General features: G+C 38.6%; 1 protein-coding gene across 1 annotated transcript in view; it reads right to left on the reverse strand.

Moving 5' to 3' along the window:
- Positions 1–22544, reverse strand: part of CPB1 (carboxypeptidase B1) — a 50502-nt gene that overhangs the window by 19765 nt on the left and 8193 nt on the right. The window contains exons 2-4 of the mRNA XM_059921872.1: positions 20239–20478; positions 20054–20129; positions 12327–12451 (exon numbers count right to left, since the gene is read on the reverse strand). Of these exons, the coding sequence (XP_059777855.1) occupies positions 12327–12451; positions 20054–20129; positions 20239–20309 (272 nt within the window). The 5' untranslated portion in view covers positions 20310–20478. The remainder of the gene's footprint in view (positions 1–12326; positions 12452–20053; positions 20130–20238; positions 20479–22544) is intronic.

Genomic DNA, 22544 nt, shown 5'->3' on the forward strand with positions numbered 1-22544 from the left:
TGGTTAACTGTGCATGAACTTGTGTCTGTTTATGGAAAATGCAATAAATTAATACTAAATGATATTTGTTTCCTAGCAAGAGGCAAATACTGTCTTAAGGGCTTAACTATCTTAAGGTAGTATTTAAAAAAAAAAAAAGGAAAAGGAGAAGAGTTTAATATTTATTCTGTGGAAAGAAAATTTCCCATTAAGCAGCCATCAGTACTTTGTTAGTGCTTTCATTTCTATGGCTGCTATAAGTTACCACAAACTAAGTCTGCTATAAGTTACCACAACTAAGTGACTTAAAACAACATGAATTTATTATTTTACAGCTTAGAAGTCCAACACAGGTCTCACTGGGCTAAGATCAACCTGTTAACAGTGAAGTGCTTTCTGGAAGCTCTAGGGGAGAGTCTGATTCCTTGCCCTTTAAAGGCTGCCCACATTCCTTGGCTCTTTGTCCTTCTCCATCTTCAAAGCCAGCAATAGCAGCTCAAGTCCTTCTCATGTTTCATCACTCTGACTTCCTCTTCTGCCTCCCTCTTCCACTTGTAAGGACCCTGTGGTTACTTTGGACTTCTCTGGACAATTTAGGATAACCTACCTATTTTAAGTTCAGCTGCTTAGCAACCTTAATTCCATCTACAATCCTAACTTATCTTTGCCATTAGCATATATTCAGATATTCTAGGGGTTGAGATGTAGACGTTTTGGAGGGACAGTCATTCTGCCTGCTATAGTTAAGAACAATGATTATAGTAAGTGCTATAATTAATTATATTCAACACCCAAATTGTATTGTTAGGGAATAGGGTGGAATTAGAAAGAATCTAGAATTAGAAATCAAAAGATCAGGGTCATAGTTTCACCTAACATGTAAATTGGTTTCAGCAAAGTCATTTAATCTCTGGGCCTTAATTTCATAATTTGTATAATGGGATATTTATTAGCTGGTATTCAATGTCCTTTTCAGTTCTAAAATGCAATGACTTGACTCAAATCCCTAGGCCTTGGTCATTTACATAGATGTCTTCCAAGGTTTATGAAGAAAAAAAATTAAACTACAGTAAAGTTGCCAGTTGCCACCTATAAACTCTAGGGAAACATCTAGAATAGAGATAGTTTAGGTAAATGATTTTCAAATATAACTAAAAACTAAAAACAAAACCAAACAAATAAAACAAAAACCTTGAAAGCTAAAAATCAACAGGCAGAAACCTTTAAGAAAACAACTGTATTCCAAGATTATCAGTTTGAAAGAACAAATCCTGCCTAACAAGGATGAACTTTCTGACAGAATGGCAAAACTAAAAATCCAAGAGGAAATGGTAAATGACATCTACTTTCCCTTTAACAAGATTTTCCATTGACAGCAAGTAAAATAATCATCTAGGTCACGTGGCTTCTTAGTGGCTGCCCAGAGAAAAGAAATCATCACTTAATTGCTCCCAGGCATTCTACAGCCTCAGGACATTCAGTAGACATTTGTCCCTAAGGCCATAACCATAGTGATCTCTGACCTACCAGGAACCAGCTCTGAGTAGAGGGGGGAAATAGGGCCTCCACAGCATATTGCAATATCCTTCTTTTGCATACAATCCTCAAATTCAGATTATTTGGGAGAATAAGTGACTATGTGGAGGTTAGTGTTTTGTTTGGTACTAAGAAGAGACATTCTGTTAGAGTTATTATTATGTTAATATTTAAACATTTTCATCAATAATCAGGACAAAGAAGCATAATAAAACCAGTTAGATTTAAGATGACACCCAAGAGTAAAAGTGTCCTCTAGTAACTTGCAAAAGAGTATCAGAATGAGGTTGAAATGTGGTGCTTTTGCCTGAAGGTGGGAAATTGACCTTAAATGATCCTTTCCAGCCCTATGATAATTTGATTTTATTAGATTTAGGACAAAGTACTACTTTAGCTACATTATAAAATATTATTACTAAATAATGAGCTTCTATTCTAGGAGATTAAAATAATGACTCATAAGGTAATAGGGACTGCATTACAGCTCCAAAATACAGAGGCATGTACACTGTTTTATACTTTTATATGTTCCTTTTATAGTGCTATCCCACTTCTTCTTCTTTTTTTTTTTTTTTAAGCATGCAGGCAAATTAGATAACGGGACTCCCAACAAAGCAAGAACCACAATGTCTGAGGAGGAGAGACATGACTTAGTTTTCTCCCCCTTTCAGATTCCTGAAAAAGGAGTATTAGGTCAGTCCCCAGACTACACACCCATTGCTACTGAAGAACATTACTATGTACACATTGTTATCCAAGGACACTTTACTGATCGAATCTGAAATATGCAGAAAAATGTTATAGGCAGATAGCAACAATCACTCTCTTCCTGCACTGGATAGGGCATAGACCACCTTCCTGAAATTTGTAAGAAGGAATTCTGTTAAGGCCCACCCACTGAAAGATTCTGTCAACTTGGCTTTAGAACCATAAATGGGAGATTTACACCATCCAATTCCTAGTCTTTCTGTATCTAGGGTGTGACATAAGCATTTAAAAATACAGTTACTGGGGGGTGAAGTCAAGATGGCAGTGTGGGAAGACGCAGAGTTCGTGTCTCCCCACAACTAGGGTGCCTGCCGGATGCTGGTGCGAGACACCGATGCCCAAGGAGACGGGAAGAACCCCCAAACGAACTGATAGGACGTGGGAGTACAGAGGCCGGACAGGACCGGCGCCCCTGAGGGGTGGCTGAGATGGGGGAGGGGTTCCCACCCTGGAGGGACCCTTGGAGACTCAGATCAGGGGGGAGTGGGCCCGGTGTTTCCCCTGCCCAATCGGCCAGGGAAGTCTGCCCGGCTCTCTGGGCCAGGTCCTACACCCTCAGAGGTCCCCTCCGGGCTGGGTTGGTCCTGGGGGCATAAGAGGGAGCCCAGGAGAGAACAGGAGAGGCAGGTGGGAGGGGCCCTCCAGGACCAGAGGAGTGGAAAGGAGCAGAGGGCGTTTGCCCCACCCACTCAGGCTGGGGGAGCCTGCTGAGCTCCCAGGCCAGTCCCCTGCACTCCAAAGTCCCCTCCAGGCCACATGGGCCCGGGTGGCATAAGAGGGAGATCAGGAGAGGCAGGTGGGAGGGGACCTCCAGGAGGAGCAGGAGAGGAGTGGAGGAAGCCTGCTGGGCTCCCAGGTGGGGTCCCCTGCCCTCTGAGACCAGAGGCGGGAGTCACGCCTGGGTCCCTTCTGTTGAGCCTAAGGCCCCCTACCCCCGGCCTTTTCCAGCCCTGTGGGTCCTAAGCATAGGCCCCGCCCACCACCCAAACCTCACCCCTGCTTAGGCCCCGCCCTCCACAGCCAAGGCCTTTTCCACCTATTTTTTTTTCCACCTCTTTTTTTACTATTGTGGTTCTGTTTTACCTTCCAGTTGTTGTTTCATCAAAATTTTAATTTTATATGTTTTTTAACATAGCTGTTACTTTCTAAGTCTAATTTTATTTTTTACTTTGTTATTGTTCTCCTTTTTTTTTTTTTTTGCCACCCCGCACGACTTGCGGGATCTTGGTTCATGAGCCAGGGGTTGGACCAAAGCTCCTGTGGTGGGAGCTCTGAGTCCGAACCACTGGAATAACAGAGCCTCAGACCCCAGGGAATATTCATTGGAGTGAGGTCTCCTGGAGGTCCTCATCTCAGCACCAAGACCCAGCTCTACCCAACAGCTTACAAACTCCAGTGTTGGAAGCCTCAGGTCAAACAACCAGTAAGACAGGAACACAATCCCACTTATAAAAAAAAAAGGAAAAAAAAAATGAGACGGCAAAATAAAAATGTCACAGATGAAGGAGCAAGGTAAAAATCTACAAGACCAAATAAATGAAGAGGAAGTAGGCAATCTACCTGAAAAAGAATTCAGAGTAATGATAGTAAAGATGATCCAGAATCTCTGAAATAGAATAGAGGCATGGATTGAGAAAATACAAGAAATGTTTAACAAAGATCTAGAAGTACTAAAGAACAAACAAACAGAGATGAAAGCACAATAACTGAAATGGAAAATACACTAGAAGGAATCAATAACAGAATAACTGAGGTAGAAGAACGAATAAGTGAGTGGGAAGACAAAATGTTGGAAATAACTGCTGAGGAACAGAACAAAGAAAAAAGAATGAAAAGAGTTGAAGACAATCTCAGAGACCTCTGGGACAACACTAAACGCACCAACATTCAAATTATAGGGGTCCCAGAAGAAGAGAAAAAGAAAGGGTCTGAGAGAACATTAGAAGAGATTATAGTGGAAAACTTCCCTAACATGGGAAAGGAAATAGTCACTCAAGTCCAGGAAGCACAGAGCGTCCCATACAGGATAAACCCTAGGAGAAACACACCAAGACACATATTAATCCAACTAACAAAAATTAAATTCAAAGAAAAAATATTAAAAGAAGCAAGGGAAAACAAAAAATAACATACAAAGGACTCCCCATAAGGTTATCAGCTGATTTTTCAGCAGAAACTCTGCAGGCCAGAAGGGAGTAGCAGGATATACTTAAAGTGATGAAAGAGAAGAACCTACAACCAAGATTGCTCTACTCAGCAAGGATCTCATTCAGATTCACCAGAGAGATCAAAAGCTTTTCATACAAACAAAAGCTAAGAGAATTCAGCACCACCGAACCAGCTTTACAACAAATGCTAAAGAAACTTCTCTAGGTGGGAAACACAAGAGAAGGAAAGACCCACAAAAACAAACCCAAAACAATTAAGAAAATGGTAATAGGAACATACATATCAATAATAACCTCGATACAGATGAACCAGTTTGCAGGGCAGAAGTTGAGACACAGATGTAGAGAACAAACATATGGACACCAAGGGGGGAAAGCCGCAGGGGTGGGGGGATGGTGGTGTGCTGAATTGGGCAATTGGGATTGACATGTGTATACACTGATGTGTATAAAATTGATGACTAATAAGAACCTGCAGTATAAACAAACAAACAATAAAACGACTAATACTAAACTTTCTTTGGGGTATTTGTATGGAAATATGTTAATATAAATGTTTCAGACATTACATGAAATTTCTAAAAGTCTTATATGTTCTGGTATAATGTTATAAGCCATAATTCTAGTTATTACTTTAAAATGTATATCTCAGAAATAACTAAATTTCCTTGTCAATTGCATTATTATGAACTTTCAACAAATCTTTAGCCGTGGTCATTTTTAAGTCTTTTGTCATTTACAGACAGTTCTGGGTGTACTCTGATGCTTTTGCAAAAATGTTCCTGTAAAAGGGTTTCATCTTCAAGGAATTCAAGGAAAAGACTCTGACAAGTACAGGTCTCTGGTAACTGACTATACTGCTGAACTGAATGAATAAGCATTTTCAGAACTCTAATGGAAAACTGATGAATTCATAAAAGTGCTAACAACAACAACAAAAAAGTGCTAACAAAAGATCAAGATAAGAAAAGAATTAATTACATGGGACTGAGTGAACTGATGAGGATGATTATAATTTTTGTGACTTTCTGTTTGAATACAAAAAAAAAAAAAATCCCACAAGGACTCAGAGGCAAAAAAATATACAAATCAGTTTTCACTGCAAACTAAAGGAGCTGTTACAGTGGAGGATTACTGGACTGATTGTCAATATTATGACATAGTATGAGTGTGTTTCATGTTTGGTAATTGCAATCATTGTTGCTTTTGTTGTGGTCATCCATTTACAATGCTTGGTGTCAGTTTATCTCTTGTAAAAATAAAATACAGTGTGTGTGTGTGAAAAGAACAAAGTAATAATAATAACCTTGAATGTAAATGGATTAAATGCCCCAACCAAAAGACACAGACTGGCTGAATGATACAGAAACAAGACCCATATATATGCTGTCTACAAGAGACCCACTTCAGACCTAGGGACACATACAGACTGAAAGTGAAGGGATGGAAAAAGATATTCCATGCAAATGGAAATCAAAAGAAAGCTGGAGTAGCAATACTCATATCAGATGAAATGGACTTTAAAATAAAGGCTGTTACAAGAAATAAGGAAGGACACTACATAATGATCAAGGGATCAATCCAAGAAGATATAACAATTATAAATGTTTATGCATCCAACATAGGAGCATCTCAATACATAAGGCAAATGCTAACAACCATGAAATGGGAAATCGACAGTAACACAATAAAAGTAGGGGACTTTAACACCCCACTTACACCAATTGACAGAGCATCCAAATAGAAAATAAATAAGGAAACACAAGCTTTAAATGACACAGTAGACCAGATAGATTTAATGGATATTTATAGAACATTCCACCTGAAAGTGGCAGAATCCAGTTTCTTCTCAAGTGCGCACGGAACATTCTCCAGGATAGATCGCATCTTAGGTCACAAATCAAGACTTGGTAAATTTAAGAAAATTGAAATCATATCAAGCATCTTTTCTGACCACAGTGCTATGAGACTGGAAATCAATTACAGGAAAAAACCTGTAAAAACCACAAGTACATGGAGGCTGAACAGTGCACTACTAAATAACCAAAAGATCACTGAAGAAATCAAAGAAGAAAAAAAATACATAGAAACAAATGACAACAAAAACACAATGACCCAAAACCTATGGGATGCAGCAAACGCAGTTCTAAGAGGGAAGTTTATAGCAATTCAATCTCACCTCAAGAAACAAGAAAAATCTCAAATAAACAATCTAACCCTACACCTAAAGCAGCTAGAGAAAGAAGAACAAAGAAAACCAATGTCAGCAGAAGGAAAGAAATCATAAAGATCGGAGCAGAAATAAATGAAATAGAAATGAAGGAAACAATAACAAAGATCAATAAAACTAAAAGTTGGTTCTTTGAGAAGAAAAACAAAATTGATAAACCCTTAGCCAGACTCATCAAGAAAAAAAGGGAGAGGATGCAAATCAATAAAATTAGAAATGATAAAGGACAAATCACCACTGACACCACAGAAATACAAAGGATTATAAGAGACTACTACAAACAACTATATGCCAATAAAATGGACAACCACGAAGAAATGGACAAATTCTTGGAAAGGTACAATTTTCCAAGACTGAACCAGGAAGAATTAGAAAATATGAACACACCTATCACAAGTAATGAAATTGAAAGTGTAATTAAAAATCTTCCAACAAACAAAAGTCTAGGGCCAGATGGCTTCACAAGCAAATTCTATCAAACATTTAGAGAAGAGCTAACACCCATCCTTCTCAAACTCTTTCAAAAAATTGCAGAAGGAGGAACACTCTCAAATTCATTCTATGAAGCCACCATCACCCTGATACCAAAACCAGAAAGGTATCACAAAAAAAGAAAACTATAGAACAATATCACTGATAAACATAGATGCAAAAATCCTCAACAAAATACTAGCAAACAGAATCCAACAACATATTAAAAGGATCATACACCATGATCAAGTGGGATTTATCCCAGGGATGCAGGGATTCTTCAATATATGCAAATCAATCAATGTGATACACCATATTAACAAATTGAAGGATAAAAACCATATGATCATCTCAATAGATGCAGAAAAAGCTTTTGACAAAATTCAACACCCATTTATCGTAAGAACTCTTCAGAAAATGGTCATAGAGGGAACCTACCTCAATATAATAAAGGCCATATATGACAAACCCACAGCAAATATCATACTCAGTGGTGAAAAACTGAAAGCATTTCCACTAAGATCAGGAAGAAGACAAGGTTGTTCACTCTTGCTCTTATTCAACATAGTTTTGGAAGTCCTAGTCATGGCAATCATAGAAGAAAGAAGAAATAAAAGGGATACAAATTGGAAAGGAAGAAGTAAAACTCTCACTGCAGACGACATGATACTATAGATAGAAAATCCTAAAGATGCCACCAGAAAACTACTAGAACTAATCAGTGAATTTGGTAAGGTTGCAAGATACAAAATTAATGCACAGAAATCTCTGGCCTTCCTATACACTAACAACGAAAAATCAGAAAGAGAAATTAGGGAAACAATCCCATTTACCATTGCAACAAAAAGAATAAAATACCTAGGAATAAACCTACCTAAGGAGGCGAAAGACTTTTACTCAGAAAACTATAAAACACTGATGAAAGAAATTAAAGATGACATAAACAGATGGAGAAATATACCATGTTCTTGGATAGGAAGAATCAACATTGTGAAAATGACTATAGTACCCAAAGAAATCTACAGATTCAATGCATTCCCTATCAAACTACCAAAGGCATTCTTCACAGAATTAGAACAAAAAATTTTACAAGTTGTGTGGAAACACAAATGACCCCGAATAACCAAAGCAGTGTTGAGGGATAAAAACAGAGCTGGAGGAATCAGGCTCTCCGACTTCAAACTATACTACAAAGCTACAGTAATCAAGACAGTATGGTACTGGCACAAAAACAGAAATATAGAGTAATGGAACAGGATAGAAAGCCCAGAGTTAAACCCGTGCACATATGGTCACCTAATTTATGACAAAGGAGGCAAGAATATACAGTGGAGAAAATACAGCCTCTTTAATAAGTGGTGCTGAGAGAACTGGACAGCTACATGGAAAAGAATGAAATTAGAACACTCCCTAACACCATACACAAAAATAAACTCAAAACGGATTAAAGACATAAATATAAGACCAGACACTATAAAACTCTTAGAGGAAAACATAGGTAGAACACTCTTTGACATAAACCACAGCAAGATCTTTTTTGACTCACCTCCTAGAGTAATGGAAATAAAAACAAAAATAAACAAATGGGACCTAATGAAACTTCAAAGCTTTTGCACAGCAAAGGAAACCATAAACAAGATGAAAAGACAACCCTCAGAACGCGAGAAAATACTTGCAAATGAAACAACAGACAAGGGATTAATCTCCAAAATATACAGACAGCTCATGGAGCTCAATATCAAAAAAACAAACAATCCAATTAAAAAATGGGTGGAAGACCTAAATAGACATTTCACCGAAGAAGACATACAGATGGCCAAGAAGCACATGAAAAGATGCTCAACATCACTAATTACTAGAGAAATGCAAATCAAAACTACAGTGAGGTATCACCTCACACCAGTCAGAATGGCCATTATAAAAAAATCTAGAAACAATAAATGGTGGAAAGGGTGTGGTGAAAAGGGAACCCTCTTGCACTGTTGGTGGGAATGTAAATTGATACAGCCACTATGGAGAACAGTATGGAGGTTCCTTAAAAAACTAAAAATAGAATTACCATATGACCCAGCAATCCCACTACTGGGCATATACACAGAGAAAACCATAATTCAAAAAGACACATGGACCCTAATGTTCATTGCAGCACTCTTTACAATAGCCAGGGCATGGAAGCAACCTAAGTATCCATCGACAGATGAATGGTTAAAGAAGATGTGGCACATATATACAATGGAATATTACTCAGCCATAAAAAGAAACGAAACTGAGTTATTTGTAGTGAGGTGGATAGACCTAGAGTCTGTTATACAGAGTGAAGTAAGTCAGAAAGAGAAAAACAAATACCGTGTGCTAACACATGTATATGGAATCTAAAAAAAAAAAAAAAAAATGGTACTGATGAACCTAGTGGCAGGGCAGAATAAAGACATAGACTTAGATAATGGACTTGTGGACATGGGGTGGCGGGGGAAGCTGGGGCAAAGTTTGAGTGGCATGGACATACATACACTACCAAATGTAAAATGGATAGCTAGTGGGAAGCAGCCGCATAGCACAGGGAGATCAGCTCGGTGCTTTGTGACCACCTAGAGGGGTGGGATAGGGAGGGTGGGAGGGAGGCTCAAGAGGGAGGGGATATGGAGATATATTTATGCATCTGGCTGATTCACTTTGTTGTACAACAGAAACTAACAAAGTATTGTGAAGCAGTTACACTCCAATAAAGATCTATTAAAAAATAGTTATTTTTCTTGGTGCACACATTTTTAATTTTTTCCCATGGTAATTCAGAATCTGATTAAAACTACCAAATGATGAAAGTCTTAGTGAAGAGGGTTGGAACCACTGAAAAATCTGAAAAGCTATTTTGGTAGAACTTGTACAGTAGATGGTTCCTGTTACATAGAAAAACAACTGCAAATTCTTGCCAGCAGGAAACCATCTAAATACATATTAGTTACCACATGAGGTAATAATGGGATGCACAGGGACTGCTTGCAGCCCCGGCAAGGATATTGCTGGTGTGCTGCTCCAGGATTTCTAGGGAGTTATTATTACTTAATATTTAGAAAATTATATGCCACAAATGTGCTAAGCAAAAATTAACAAGATCTTAGCCTTCAGGGAGCATCCTATATTCTACGTGAGACAGCATTCATACACAGTTCCCTAAAAGTTTACCCATTAAAAAAAGACATGAATTTTCCTCCTGGTAAAAGGAGATTGTTACCTGATTAGAAGCCATTTTACTACTTTGTGATCTGAGTAGAATTAGGATGTCAATTCAGGTGGCTAGGGTTAGCTTATGGTCACTGATCTTCCTCCTGTTTTTCTTAAAGAATTATAAGGAAACTCATCTTTTTGAATATTATTAAGGGCTCCTATAGGCTAGGATTTTAGAAGTCCTTCCTAGTGTAATAAAAAGAGCAAAATATCACAGACGTGAATCTTAATCACATTTTGAAACTTACTGTATTATATCTTTGTTTTAAAAAGACAGTCAATTCTTAAGGTCACATTTTGACACTTCCCTCAGGCAGAAGCAGATAGCTAAGCTGTGTGAAGCATGATAATGGGGTTAAACAAGTTTCTGTTGACCTTTAAAAGATGTATAATCTACCTCTTTGTACAAGAGTCAACTATAGCAGTGTTCACAGCAATAAAACTATCAGTTGCAATTTATTTACATATTGTTTTATTTCATCTTCACAACAGCCCTTTGAGAGTGGCATTATATATATTTTCACTTTATGAAGATACGGTTAGAAGGATCCTTTCCTTATAAAGACAAGGGAACTGAAGCTCAGAAAGGTTAAGCAAATTATCCAAGGTCAGACAGCCAGGAAGTTGCAGAGTCAGGATTTAAGCCTTGTCTGTTTTTTCCCAAGGCATTTGCTTGTTGCATTATGCTGTACCACTTCTCCTAATGGAGATGCAGATTTTATAGGTGAAAATTCTGATATCTTTACTAGCATAAATACTATTCTATAGTTTTAGGATGTGAAAAATAAGAGAAAATTTCTGTTAAAATTATGTAGGTCACAGTTTCTCAAAATATAATGGAGACTTGAGCTTGTGGTAGAGGACTGTTGGATAAACATTTGAATGTTCAAGACTGGAGTGTGAGACTGTCTCTTTGCTCCTTGCTGATCCACTCTCTGGAGGAAAAACTCTGCTTTAGACTAAAGACCTCATTTCCTCCTTCCCTCAAATGCAGATTGAAGGAAGTTCTAAGCCTTAACATATAGTCTGTTCTCTACCTAGAGTATGATTTTTCATTGTCTTTGTTTGGCTAACTCGTCTTTTAGTTCTCAGCTGAAGCCTCCTTTCCTAGTGTGGCCCTCCGTGATCCCTAGACTTGATCTATTCCCCTGCAATTCCAGCTCTTTACTCTTCTTGACATCTGTTACACATATTGCAGTTCTTTGTTCATTTTCCTCTGAAGGGGATGGGCCCTATCTGTTTTTTCAGCATTTGTTATATGTAGATGCTCACTATCTATTTGTTGGATCAACAGATGGACAGCCGTCTCCACTTAGAGGACATTCTCATCTTAAAAGGCTTAGATAGATCAGTGTGGTATTTGGGGAAGATTCATGGAGTGATCAGCTTAGCCAACTGTACTCTAAGCCTTTGGGGAACCACTTTCCTTTCTTTCAGTCCTTCTCTCCATGCCTTCTCCTATCATTAGAGATAGTTGGGGACTTTGGGAGGAAAAAGGACAGAAGGACCACTCAGTCTGACTCTAGTCTGGTCCTTAATCTAAAGGAGCATGAAGAACCCTCATGGCTCACAATAGGTCTGGTGATTATCTGGCAAGAAGACTTGATATGATTTGGGACTAAAACTGTGTCGGGCTGATAATAGAATATCCACTGGTTTGGCCTTTAGTCTATATATCACTTGTAAACCAGTAGCAGGTCAAATATCTGGCTAAAGAGTTGGGATTCAAGAGTCAAACTTGTTTTTATTAGAGCAATAACTAAACACAAAATCTACCAGACTTGACATCTTAAGACTTGGAATTCAGGGCCAGCTCTGCCATGACCTATTTGTGGGGCCCTGGGGAAGCCATTGTCTTGGTCTTATTTTTATCTTCCCAGGTTTTTTTGGAGACCAGGATGAGAGCATACATGAGAGAGAATTTTCATAACTATAAAACATAAACTTACTCATATTGTAGTTCATTCTGCTTCAGAAAGTCTTCCACAGTGAAAATATCTTCTGCTTTAACACGGAAGTCAACTGTACTGTGAGGTTTGATTTGTGTGACAGAATCTGGTTTCCAGAAGTCAATCTGAATAAGGAATAAGATGCATATTGTACTGGACACCTATAATTCAGTGGGTGAATTATCACCAGCAAGCACACTATTGCTGTACTCCAATGAGTTATTTTCAGACTCAAATTATCCATGAAATCTCTTAAAAATCTCTCCTTTGAATGAATAAGAGTTGGGACCAAGCAGTTAGATGTCACTAAAAGTGTTTACACATACATACATAGCATTAATTGATTATGAACAAGCATGAAGAGCATATAATTATCTCCCATAATGCTAGTTAGTTGCAGTATTCTGTAACTGCTCTCTTCTATTTATTGATTTTCTAGAACAGTTGCTTATTGTGATAGCAATGTTTGTGGTAATGGATGTATGTGCTGAATGAATGATGCTGAATTAACTGGAGCCACAAAATTTAAAAGTGAGAAATTGAGCTTTCTCTTAACTTTTTAATGGACTCATTTTATGAGTTTATCTTGGAACTCAGTGCTATACAAGTCACAGTAATGTGTGGAACTAAGAACATCCCTGACCTGTGGAGGATCCATCAGGGAGGAAAAATGTATCTTTCCACAGTGGTCATGTTGGCACCATGGCCAGAAACAAAATATTCTTGAGGATCCAATAATGTGCTGACATTTTCATTTGTTCAATTATTCATCAACTATTACTGAGGACCTACTATGTGCTAGGCTCTGTGCCTGAGACCAGGAATACACTAGTGAGCAAATCAAACATGGGGAGATTTTAGAGGAAATTGTGCACAAAAGTAGGATGACATATTTGATAATTCTAATGTTTTTCTTTGTGGATGTGTGGTTTCAGATCTCCTTTCTCCTTGGAAAATATTAACCAATGACATTCTGCCTCTCACAGATCTCTGTTTTTCTGTTCTTTGCTTGAGCTGAGTAAAGGCCTAGAAACCTGAGGTGACCCTGACATTGGATCTTTCTCTGCCCTGTGTCTCACTCAATACCTGTTTAGATATTTATGAGCTAGTCTCAGGATGGAGATGTGACAGGTGGTGGTATTTAGGACCATTGCTTTGGAACTTAGAAGGGAGTTTGGGAAGACTTAGAGGTTGTTAAATAGAAACTGATGATGTAAGATAATAAGATGACTCAATTTTAGATATACCTGTGGAGAATCCAGGTGCCTATATCCTGTCCTGGTAATCTTCAAACCTCTGTAGATGTCTAGAGGGTACTGAATCATGAGTCAGGGTCATAGGGAAGGTCAGGGGAATGGGAGGCAGGGACATTAGGATTACACAGAGGCGGGATTCCAGAAGAAATAGTGTGAGCATGGTTGTCACTAAGGTATTGAAAAGAGAGAGTACTGATAATTTGACAAGGATTGGCTGCAGAATGTGATCTATTGAGTCAAAGATGAGAGGATAAAGGTGAGAGGTTAAAAGATAGTGGTGGGAGACTTCCCTGGTGGTCCGGTGGTTAAGAATCCGCCTGCCAATGCAGGGCACGCGGGTTCGATCCCTGGTCGGGGAACTAAGATCCCACATGCCAAGGGGCAACTAAGCCTGCGTGCTCTAGAAGCCCGCACGCCTCAGCTAGAGAGAAGCCCGCGTGCTGCAGTAAAGAGCCCGTGAGCGCAACGAAGATCCTGCGTGCTGCAACTAAGACGCAACACAGCCAAATAAAAAAATAGATAAATATTAAAAAAAAAAAAAAAAAAAGGTAGTGGAGGAAGTATAAAGACTTATCATGATAAAGACAGAGAAAGCAAGGGCGGGTGATGAATTCTAGTTAGCCAGCATTGTAAAGAGAAGGGCCATGAAGACAAGCACATTATAGGAGAAAGCATATTTTTAAAAGTTAACTCTGGGGCTTCCTTGGTGGCGCAGTGGTTGAGAATCTGCCTGCTAATGCAGGGGACACGGGTTCGAGCCCTGGTCTGGGAAGATCCCACATGCTGCGGAGCAACTAGGCCCGTGAGCCACAATTACTGAGCCTGCGTGTCTGGAGCCTGTGCTCCGCAACAAGAGAGGCTGCGATAGTGAGAGGCCTGCACACCGCGATGAAGAGTGGCCCCCGCTTGCCGCAACTGGAGAAAGCCCTAGCACAGAAACGAAGACCCAACATAGCAATCAATCAGCTAATCAATAAATAAATCTTTAAAAAAAAAAAATTAAAAAAAAAAGTTAACTCTGAATTTGTGTTCTTAATAAATGCCTGTCATTCCATGGTGGGATGGGAGAGGGAGGTGTATCTTTATTATAGACACAGAGGTTTAGAATTGGTAAAGCACATAAAGTCCTCCAAGCATCTGTAGGCAACTTGACAGCGCCCCACTCATACCTAACACTGGGGCCTTTTAGCATGCTCTGGAGACTCCCCACTGCCAAGATCTGCATCTCTGTGCTTGAAAACTCCCCCAAACTGGAAAAAGCCTAACAGCTCACAGCAGGCAGGAGGTGCCAAAGAAATAACTCTTTCCAGAGAAGTGCTTAACCAATGACCCTAGCAAGTTGATGTCTAAATATTCCAATTCTGTCATTTCTCGGGTGGGATAATTTTGATGCATGTGGTTTGCACCCTTTCCTGGAATTTCTCTGTAGGATTAAGCTCTAGTCATCCTCTGTGGTAGCTGGCTTAATAGTGCCCCTTTTGTTTGCTGCCCTCCCTTCTCTGTATCACTCCTCACTTGTCTACCCAGGCTCCCTATACTTTCCAAATGAAATCTTTGCCCTTGAATCTTTGTCTAAGAATCTGCTCTGGAAGAACCTACATTAAGATGCTAGCTTCCCACTTAGAGTAACAAATACCTGCACAATATCCTTGGTGATGGTTCTAATACAATCTAGAGTATATCTATTACTACTTCAGAACAGCCTAATTGCCTTTTGGATGGTTTTCCTTCTGATATTAAGTTGAAAGTTGCCTTCCCTAATCTTCTAACCTCTTGTGCAAACGTTTGTCCCAACTCTGCCAAATATTGGGAGATATATATATATATATAATTTCTGAACCCCATTTAAGAAAATATATATATATTTTTAAATGGGGTAGAGAAATCTCATAAGCATGTTTGACAGAAGACTTGCAGACCTAACCTGAGGTCCTGTAAAAACTCCAGTTCGACAAGGAGAAAATTGGCCAGCAAACATACCAACATCCAGCACTATGGAGTCCTGCAAATATGATGCAGACTTAGTAACCTGGAGTTAGTCCCCAGTTCTTAGGAGAAATGGAGCCAAAAATCAGGAGCAACATTATAGGCCTATGGATGTTTACAATGCATTAAGTATGGTTACAAATAATAAACTTAAAATATTGGTACAGGGAGATAAATATAAATTTCGGTAATTACCAACACTTTGTGAATGAGATCTATGTTTAAAATATGGAAGTGGAGTAAAATATGTGATATGAGATATGGGAAATTGAATTATTATATGTAAAGGAGTTATAAAACTGAGGTTATAAAATTATAAATCCAGGAACCTGAGTGACAAAGAACCATTTGTTGGAAGATAAAGGAATATCTTTAAGTGATAGCACTGTGGGAATGTCAACTTAATCAGCCAGCTGGCTAATATTTAAAGAGTCCTTCCTAAAATATATTACAAAACCAGCACAAAAGCAAGTAGTGTATTCACCTTAAATTCTTTTGGGAATAAGAAGGATTCATAAAAGAATAAATATTTGTGTTGGGGAATTTTGGTTCTTCACATATTTACACAAATTTGTTTCTTCACGTTACGTTTGACTATGAGTTGAGCATATTATAGACTCTTCATTTATCTTGATGGAATTTTCCTTTCTTGTTGGAAGAGGAAATGACTTCTACTCTAGGCCTAGTTCCAGACAGCAGGGAGAAGCTTACAATCATAATGGAAGTGATGGGAACATTGGAAGACTGTAACCAAGTTATCTTGGGCATGCACCTGAAACTACAGAAACAGAGTTCAAGAAAGTACTGAGAAAAGAGAATACGTTTTGTGGTGAATATCTCCAATAAAGGAGCAAGGAGATAAAATAAAACCCTTACTATACAATTCCATATGGAAAGAGGGAGGCTGCTAGAGTCCATTGTGGTCACAGGTCTCTCCAATACATTCAACTTTTAAAAGGACATGTTCAAAAGCAGGGAGGAAGGACACATGGCCAAGGATGAATACAAAGACTAGATGCCCTTGTAGTGATCTTATCAGGAAGGCTACAGTCCAGAATATGCTGCACTTGCAAGATTGCTAAGGAGAGTAAAAATCTCTCTTTTTTTTAACATCTTTATTGGAGTATAATTGCTTTACAATGGTGTGTTAGTTTCTGCTTTATAACAAAGTGAATCAGCTATACATATACATATATCCCCATATGTCCTCCCTCTTGCATTTCCCTCCCACCCTCCCTATCCCAGCCCTCTAGGTGGTCACAAAGCACCGAGCTGATCTCCCTGTGCTATGCGGCTGCTTCCCACTAGCTATCTATTTTACATTTGGTAGTATATATTAGTCCATGCCACTCTCTCACTTCGTCCCAGCTTACCCTTCCCCCTCTCCATGTCCTCAAGTCCATTCTCTACCTCTGCATCTTTATTCCTGTCCCGCCCCTAGGTTCTTCACAACCATTATTTTTTTTTAGATTCCATATATATGTGTTAGCATATGGTATTTGTTTCTTTCTGACTTACTTCACTCTGTATGACAGACTCTAGGTCCATCCACCTCACTACAAATAACTCAATTTCGTTTCTTTTTATGGTTGAGTAATATTCCATTGTATATATGTGCCACACCTTCTTTATCCATTCATCTGTTGATTAAAAATCTCTTTTTCAATCATGTTGGAAATAAAATGAATAAAGAAGAAACACGCAGTCTCACTGCTTGGAGCTAAAATATAATGTTTGCAGCTGGAAGAGAGGAAGTAGCCAGATTGAACTCTTGTTTGGCTTTTGTCTTTTCTAAGGAGTTATACTATCTCTTGTTTTTTCTACTTCTACTGAGAGATGAAATTACCATAAGTAAAGAAATTTTCAAATATTATGATTTTAGCAGAAAAACCTTCTTTGGAAAGAGAACATTGAGGCCCAGGATAGATAAGGAGAGAGGGGATTAGTCTGGTAATGCAAATTGCATTCAAAATCCTGGATCTAATGACAATAACAACAACAAATGCTTACATAGTTTTTACTATATAAGTTCTTTCTAAGTGCCTTACTTATATTAATTCTTTTAAATCTCACAACAATCCTGTAAGGTAAATGCTCTTATTCTCCTTATTTGACAAATGAGAAAGTTGAGACCCAGAGAGGCATCCAAGGTCCAGCTAGCAAATGGTGGAGCCAGGAATCGAACCCAGGAAGTCTGAGTCCAGATTCTCTGCTCTTGACCACCAGAAAATGCTGAATTTTAGGTAACTAAAAAAATACTGAGGATGTGATTGCAGAACTTTCCCAGCAATCTTGGAGGAATCAGAGCTTGAAGGGATCACTGAGGAGTGGAGGGGGCACGTCTTGGATTTCGTGAACAGGAAGACACATGAATCCCAGAAGTGGGAGCTCCAGGGGCCTGGCATGGATACTGGCAACGTAAACTGGAAGCAGATGGACTACGAATATTCAGAAAAGGAAGCCATGATCCTTGGGAGCCAGCATGGTTTAAAGCAAGAATAAGTCAAGCCAAAAAAATAAAGAATAAGTCAAGCCCAATTAACTTCATGTTATTACTGAAAGAGACCACTAGCCTGATAGAATGCTGAATCTGGATCTTAGCAAAGCGTTTGACCAAGTCTCTGCATTTATATTCTTCTTTACAAGCTGGAAAGCACAGTGTTAGCTGTAGGTAACACCACAGTAACTTGGGAAGTAGAGCAAACTCATCCAAGGAGAGTTGGTTAATGAACCACTTTCAGTGCTTACTTAACACTGTGTCTGGCATATTGGAGCCTCATGATAAACAGGTATTACATGAATGAACCATGAAGGGTGCCTCTAATTCTGTGCTGACCCCTGACTTCCTTAATGTTTTTTCTTTATCAGTGACAAAGATAAAAGTCAAGAAGGCATGTTTATCAAACTTGCTGGTGATACAAAGTTAGGGCGAAGAATTATTTGGATGAGTGAATTAATTTTTAAAACTGTCTCAATATGCTATCAAGATAATTTTTAACAGAGTAAATCTAAAATCCTGTATTTAGGTTAAAAAATTAATTACGCAAGTACAGAAGGAAGAATACCTTGCTTGAGGGTGATTCACGTGAGAAAAAAATAGCCTAATAGCTTTGATTGGCAATAGGTTTACTATAAGCTAAGAGCATTCTAACTGTTCAAGATGCTAAAAAGAATCTTAGGCCCCATTAATAAGTGTCTGCTTTACAAATGAAAGCAGGCAATGGTTCTACAGTATGTATTAATCAGAGCACACCTGGAAGTCCATTGTCAATTCTGAGAGCTACATTTTAAAAAGGAAATATAGACAGAAAGATTGAGCTCTATTCAGAGGTGACCAGAATGATCAAGTGTCTGCAAACCAGTGCTAAGAGAAATGGTGGAAGGCCTGGAAAAGATAAATCTTAGAAGTGAGACAGTATTTGACTTAGCTAGGTCCAATGGGTCAAAGATAGAGAAGGTAGCTTTCAGCTCAGTATGACGATTAAAATGATTTGTAAGGCAAATTTGCTACCTTGAAAAAGCAGTATTCCTACTATCCTTGGAAATAAACAGTTTTTATCAGGGCTAGTAACCAGGGATGCTGTTTCCAGTGAGGAAGTTCAAATTTGAGTGGAAGGCTGCAATAGATGACTTTATTTTCTCTTTCAATTCTAACCTTCTGAATCTGTTTCAGATTATGACACTCTTTACCTTCTTTTTTCCTCCACACCATAAAAGCTAAAAAGATAACTATAGAAAGATAGATGGATGGATGGATAGATAGATACTTAGGAGCTAGTAGAATATTTTGGTTTCTATATTCATGAAAAGACAGCATTGGATCAAGTAAACTATTGTGGTCAGCAATAGCTTCCTGACACACTATATATATATAATTAAAACTGTCAGTTTTCATCCCATATACAGTGGATTTTTAAAAATAAAGTAGCCTAGAGATTTTGGTTTCTTGAAAGTAAAAGTATGAAAATCACTCCTGGCTTTTTACCTTCTTTACCCCCTTCATGCCATATCATTAAGAGGGCCTGAATCAAGGTCATGAAAACTCAAGCTGTTTGATTTGGAATGAAAGAAAATCAAAGAGAACAGATGATACATGGGATGTGGAAATGAATATCAAGTTGGACAAAAGCCCAGTTTTTCTGTAATATCCAAGCTGATCATTTTTCTCTTTTGCCTTAGAAGGGAAGTTACTGTACATTAGATGTTCTATGACCTTTGCAGCAGTTTCAGCTCATTCAGTTGTCATGCTCTGACAGCTCTTTAAAAAGTTACCCTGGATTTATAATACTATAGGGCTTATGGCAATCTAATTTAGGCAGAAAATGAAGGCATGGGGGCACTAAATGTTTTTCAAGTTTTTATTTCTTGCTACAAAAGTGCTATAGTTAATATTTCATGTCATTCTTCCTTTGATGGAATCATAGTATAATCTAAGATTTTAAAATAAGTGTGAAGGAAACCCTAGAGCATAGAATTGTTACTTACCTGACTGATGCTGGCCAACTTACGGAGTAAGTTGATGTCATTTTCATCTTCAACACTGACACGGAACACCTTCTCACTGAATGGTGAGATACAGAAGAAAGAGAGAAAATTTAAAATTGGGTAATGTGTTCAAATTTTTTGGCTAACAAGGAAGGGCTTGCTCATTTAAGGTGTCAGTCACTTACCCTTCAAAGTGCTCACCAGAATGGTGAGCAGATGCTAGGGTCACAGTCACGAGAATCAAGAACGCCAGCATTGTGCCTGATTAGGTCTTTTGGTGGGTTTCACCTGCTTTTATAATCCGGGGTGTTCTTTGTTTTCTTCTCCTGATTGCAAATAGGCACTATCAAATCTTGATTAAAGGTTTTCCTGGCATTGTTGCCCTGGTAGCTGTGTAAGGTCTGCGAGTATATCTCTCTTAACACCTGTGGAAACAGAGCAAATAATCTGAAGTTCAGCCTGTCTGATTTGGATGTCAGACCTAGAATAGTCTGGAGGTAAAGGAGTTTTAAATAAAATCTATTTTATAGCCTTTAACATCTTTTTGATTTGAGAATTATATAGAACAAATTCTATAGAATTTGACATCCCAGTCAAGGTGTAGAACATTTTCATCAGCCTAAGAAGTTCCTTTGAGCATCTTTTCAGTCTATTTCTGTACTCCCCTCAGGCAACCACTATTTCCATTTCTAGCTTCATGCGTTAATTTTGTCTGTGCTAAAACTTTATATAAATGAGGTCATATGGTATATATTTCTTTGTGTCTGGCTTCTTTCATTCGAGATAACATTTTTGAGATTTATTAGTGTTTTGTTTGTATTATTGGTTTGTTCCTTTTTATTAACGAGTGGTATTTTATTGTATACCACAGTTTATTTTCCTGTTGGTGGATATTTGTATTGTTTCCAATTTTGTGTTATCATGAATAAAGCTGCAATAAACCTTGTATACAAGACCTTTTGTAGATGTATGTTTTCTTTTTGGAGGGAGGTAAATATAAGAATGGAATTGCTAAATAATAATGTAGGGAGGGCTTCACACTATTAAGATTCTGCCAAACATTTTTCCACAGTGGTTGTATCATTTTAAGCTTCCCCCAGTATCCAGTTGCTCTGCATTCTCTCTAACATTTTGGTGTTATAGTCTTTAATTTTGGTAATTTTAGTGAGTGTGCAGTGGTATCTAATTGTAGTTTTAATTCATATTTCCCTGATGCCAATGACATTGAACATCTTGTCATGAATTTTTTGGCCATTTGTAAGTCCTCTTTTGTGAAGCATCTATTGAAGTCTTTTGCCTTTTTTTTTTTTTTAACATTTTTTAAAAAAAATTTATTTATTTTTGGCTGTGTTGGGTCTTCGTTTCTGTGCGAGGGCTTTCTCTAGTTGCGGCAAGCGGGGGCCACTCTTCATCGCGGTGCGCGGGCCTCTCACTATCGCGGCCTCTCTTGTTGCGGAGCACAGGCTCCAGGTGGGCAGGCTCAGTAGTTGTGGCTTACAGGCCTAGTTGCTCTGCGGCATGTGGGATCTTCCCAGACCAGGGCTCGAACCCGTATCCCCTGCATTGGCAGGCAGATTCTCAACCGCTGCACCACCAGGGAAGCCCTCTTTTGCCTTTTAAAAGAAATTAATTGTTTGCCTTTTTTTTTTTTTTAATTTATTTATTTATTTTTGGCTGTGTTGGGTCTTCGTTTCTGTGTGAGGGCTTTCTCCAGTTGCGGCAAGCGGGGGCCACTCTTCATCGTGGTGCGTGGGCCTCTCACTATCGCGGCCTCTCTTGTTGCGGAGCACAGGCTCCAGACGCGCAGGCTCAGTAGTTGTGGCTCACGGGCCCAGTTGCTCCACGGCATGTGGGATCTTCCCAGACCAGGGCTCTAACCCGTGTCCCCTGCATTGGCAGGCAGATTCTCAACCACTGCGCCACCAGGGAAGCCCTTGTTTGCCTTTTCATTATTGTTTTTCTTTTATAATTTGGGTCTTTTACATTTTTTCCCAAGAAGTCTTCGACTATCCCAAGGCCTCAGACATATTTGCCTATGTTTTCTTATGGCAGCTTTGTAGTTTAGGCCATTCTGCACAATGTAAGTTATGGATCAACACGTTTAAAAAAACATGGGTATCTAGTAGATCCAGTACTATTTGTTGAGAAGGTTTTTCTTTCCCCATTGAATTACAGTCGGTGTCTCTGTCAAATTCATTTGGCCGTATATGTGCGGGGTAATTTCTGGATTTCATATTGTGTTCCATTGATCTATTTCTCTAATTTCATACAACTATCACAATGTCTTAATTACTATATAGTAAATCTTAAGGTCAGAGAGTATATAAATCCTCCAGCTTAGTTCTTTTCCAAGATTGCTTTGGCTACTCTAAGTACTTTACATTTTCATATATATTTCAGTGCCAACTTGTCAATTTCTATGAAAATAGAAAAATCCTGCTGGAATTTTGATTGGTGTTGCACTGATTTATAGATCAATTTGGGGAGAATT

The sequence above is a fragment of the Balaenoptera ricei genome, chromosome 4, assembly GCF_028023285.1.
Source record: "Balaenoptera ricei isolate mBalRic1 chromosome 4, mBalRic1.hap2, whole genome shotgun sequence".
Classification (NCBI taxonomy): domain Eukaryota; kingdom Metazoa; phylum Chordata; class Mammalia; order Artiodactyla; family Balaenopteridae; genus Balaenoptera; species Balaenoptera ricei.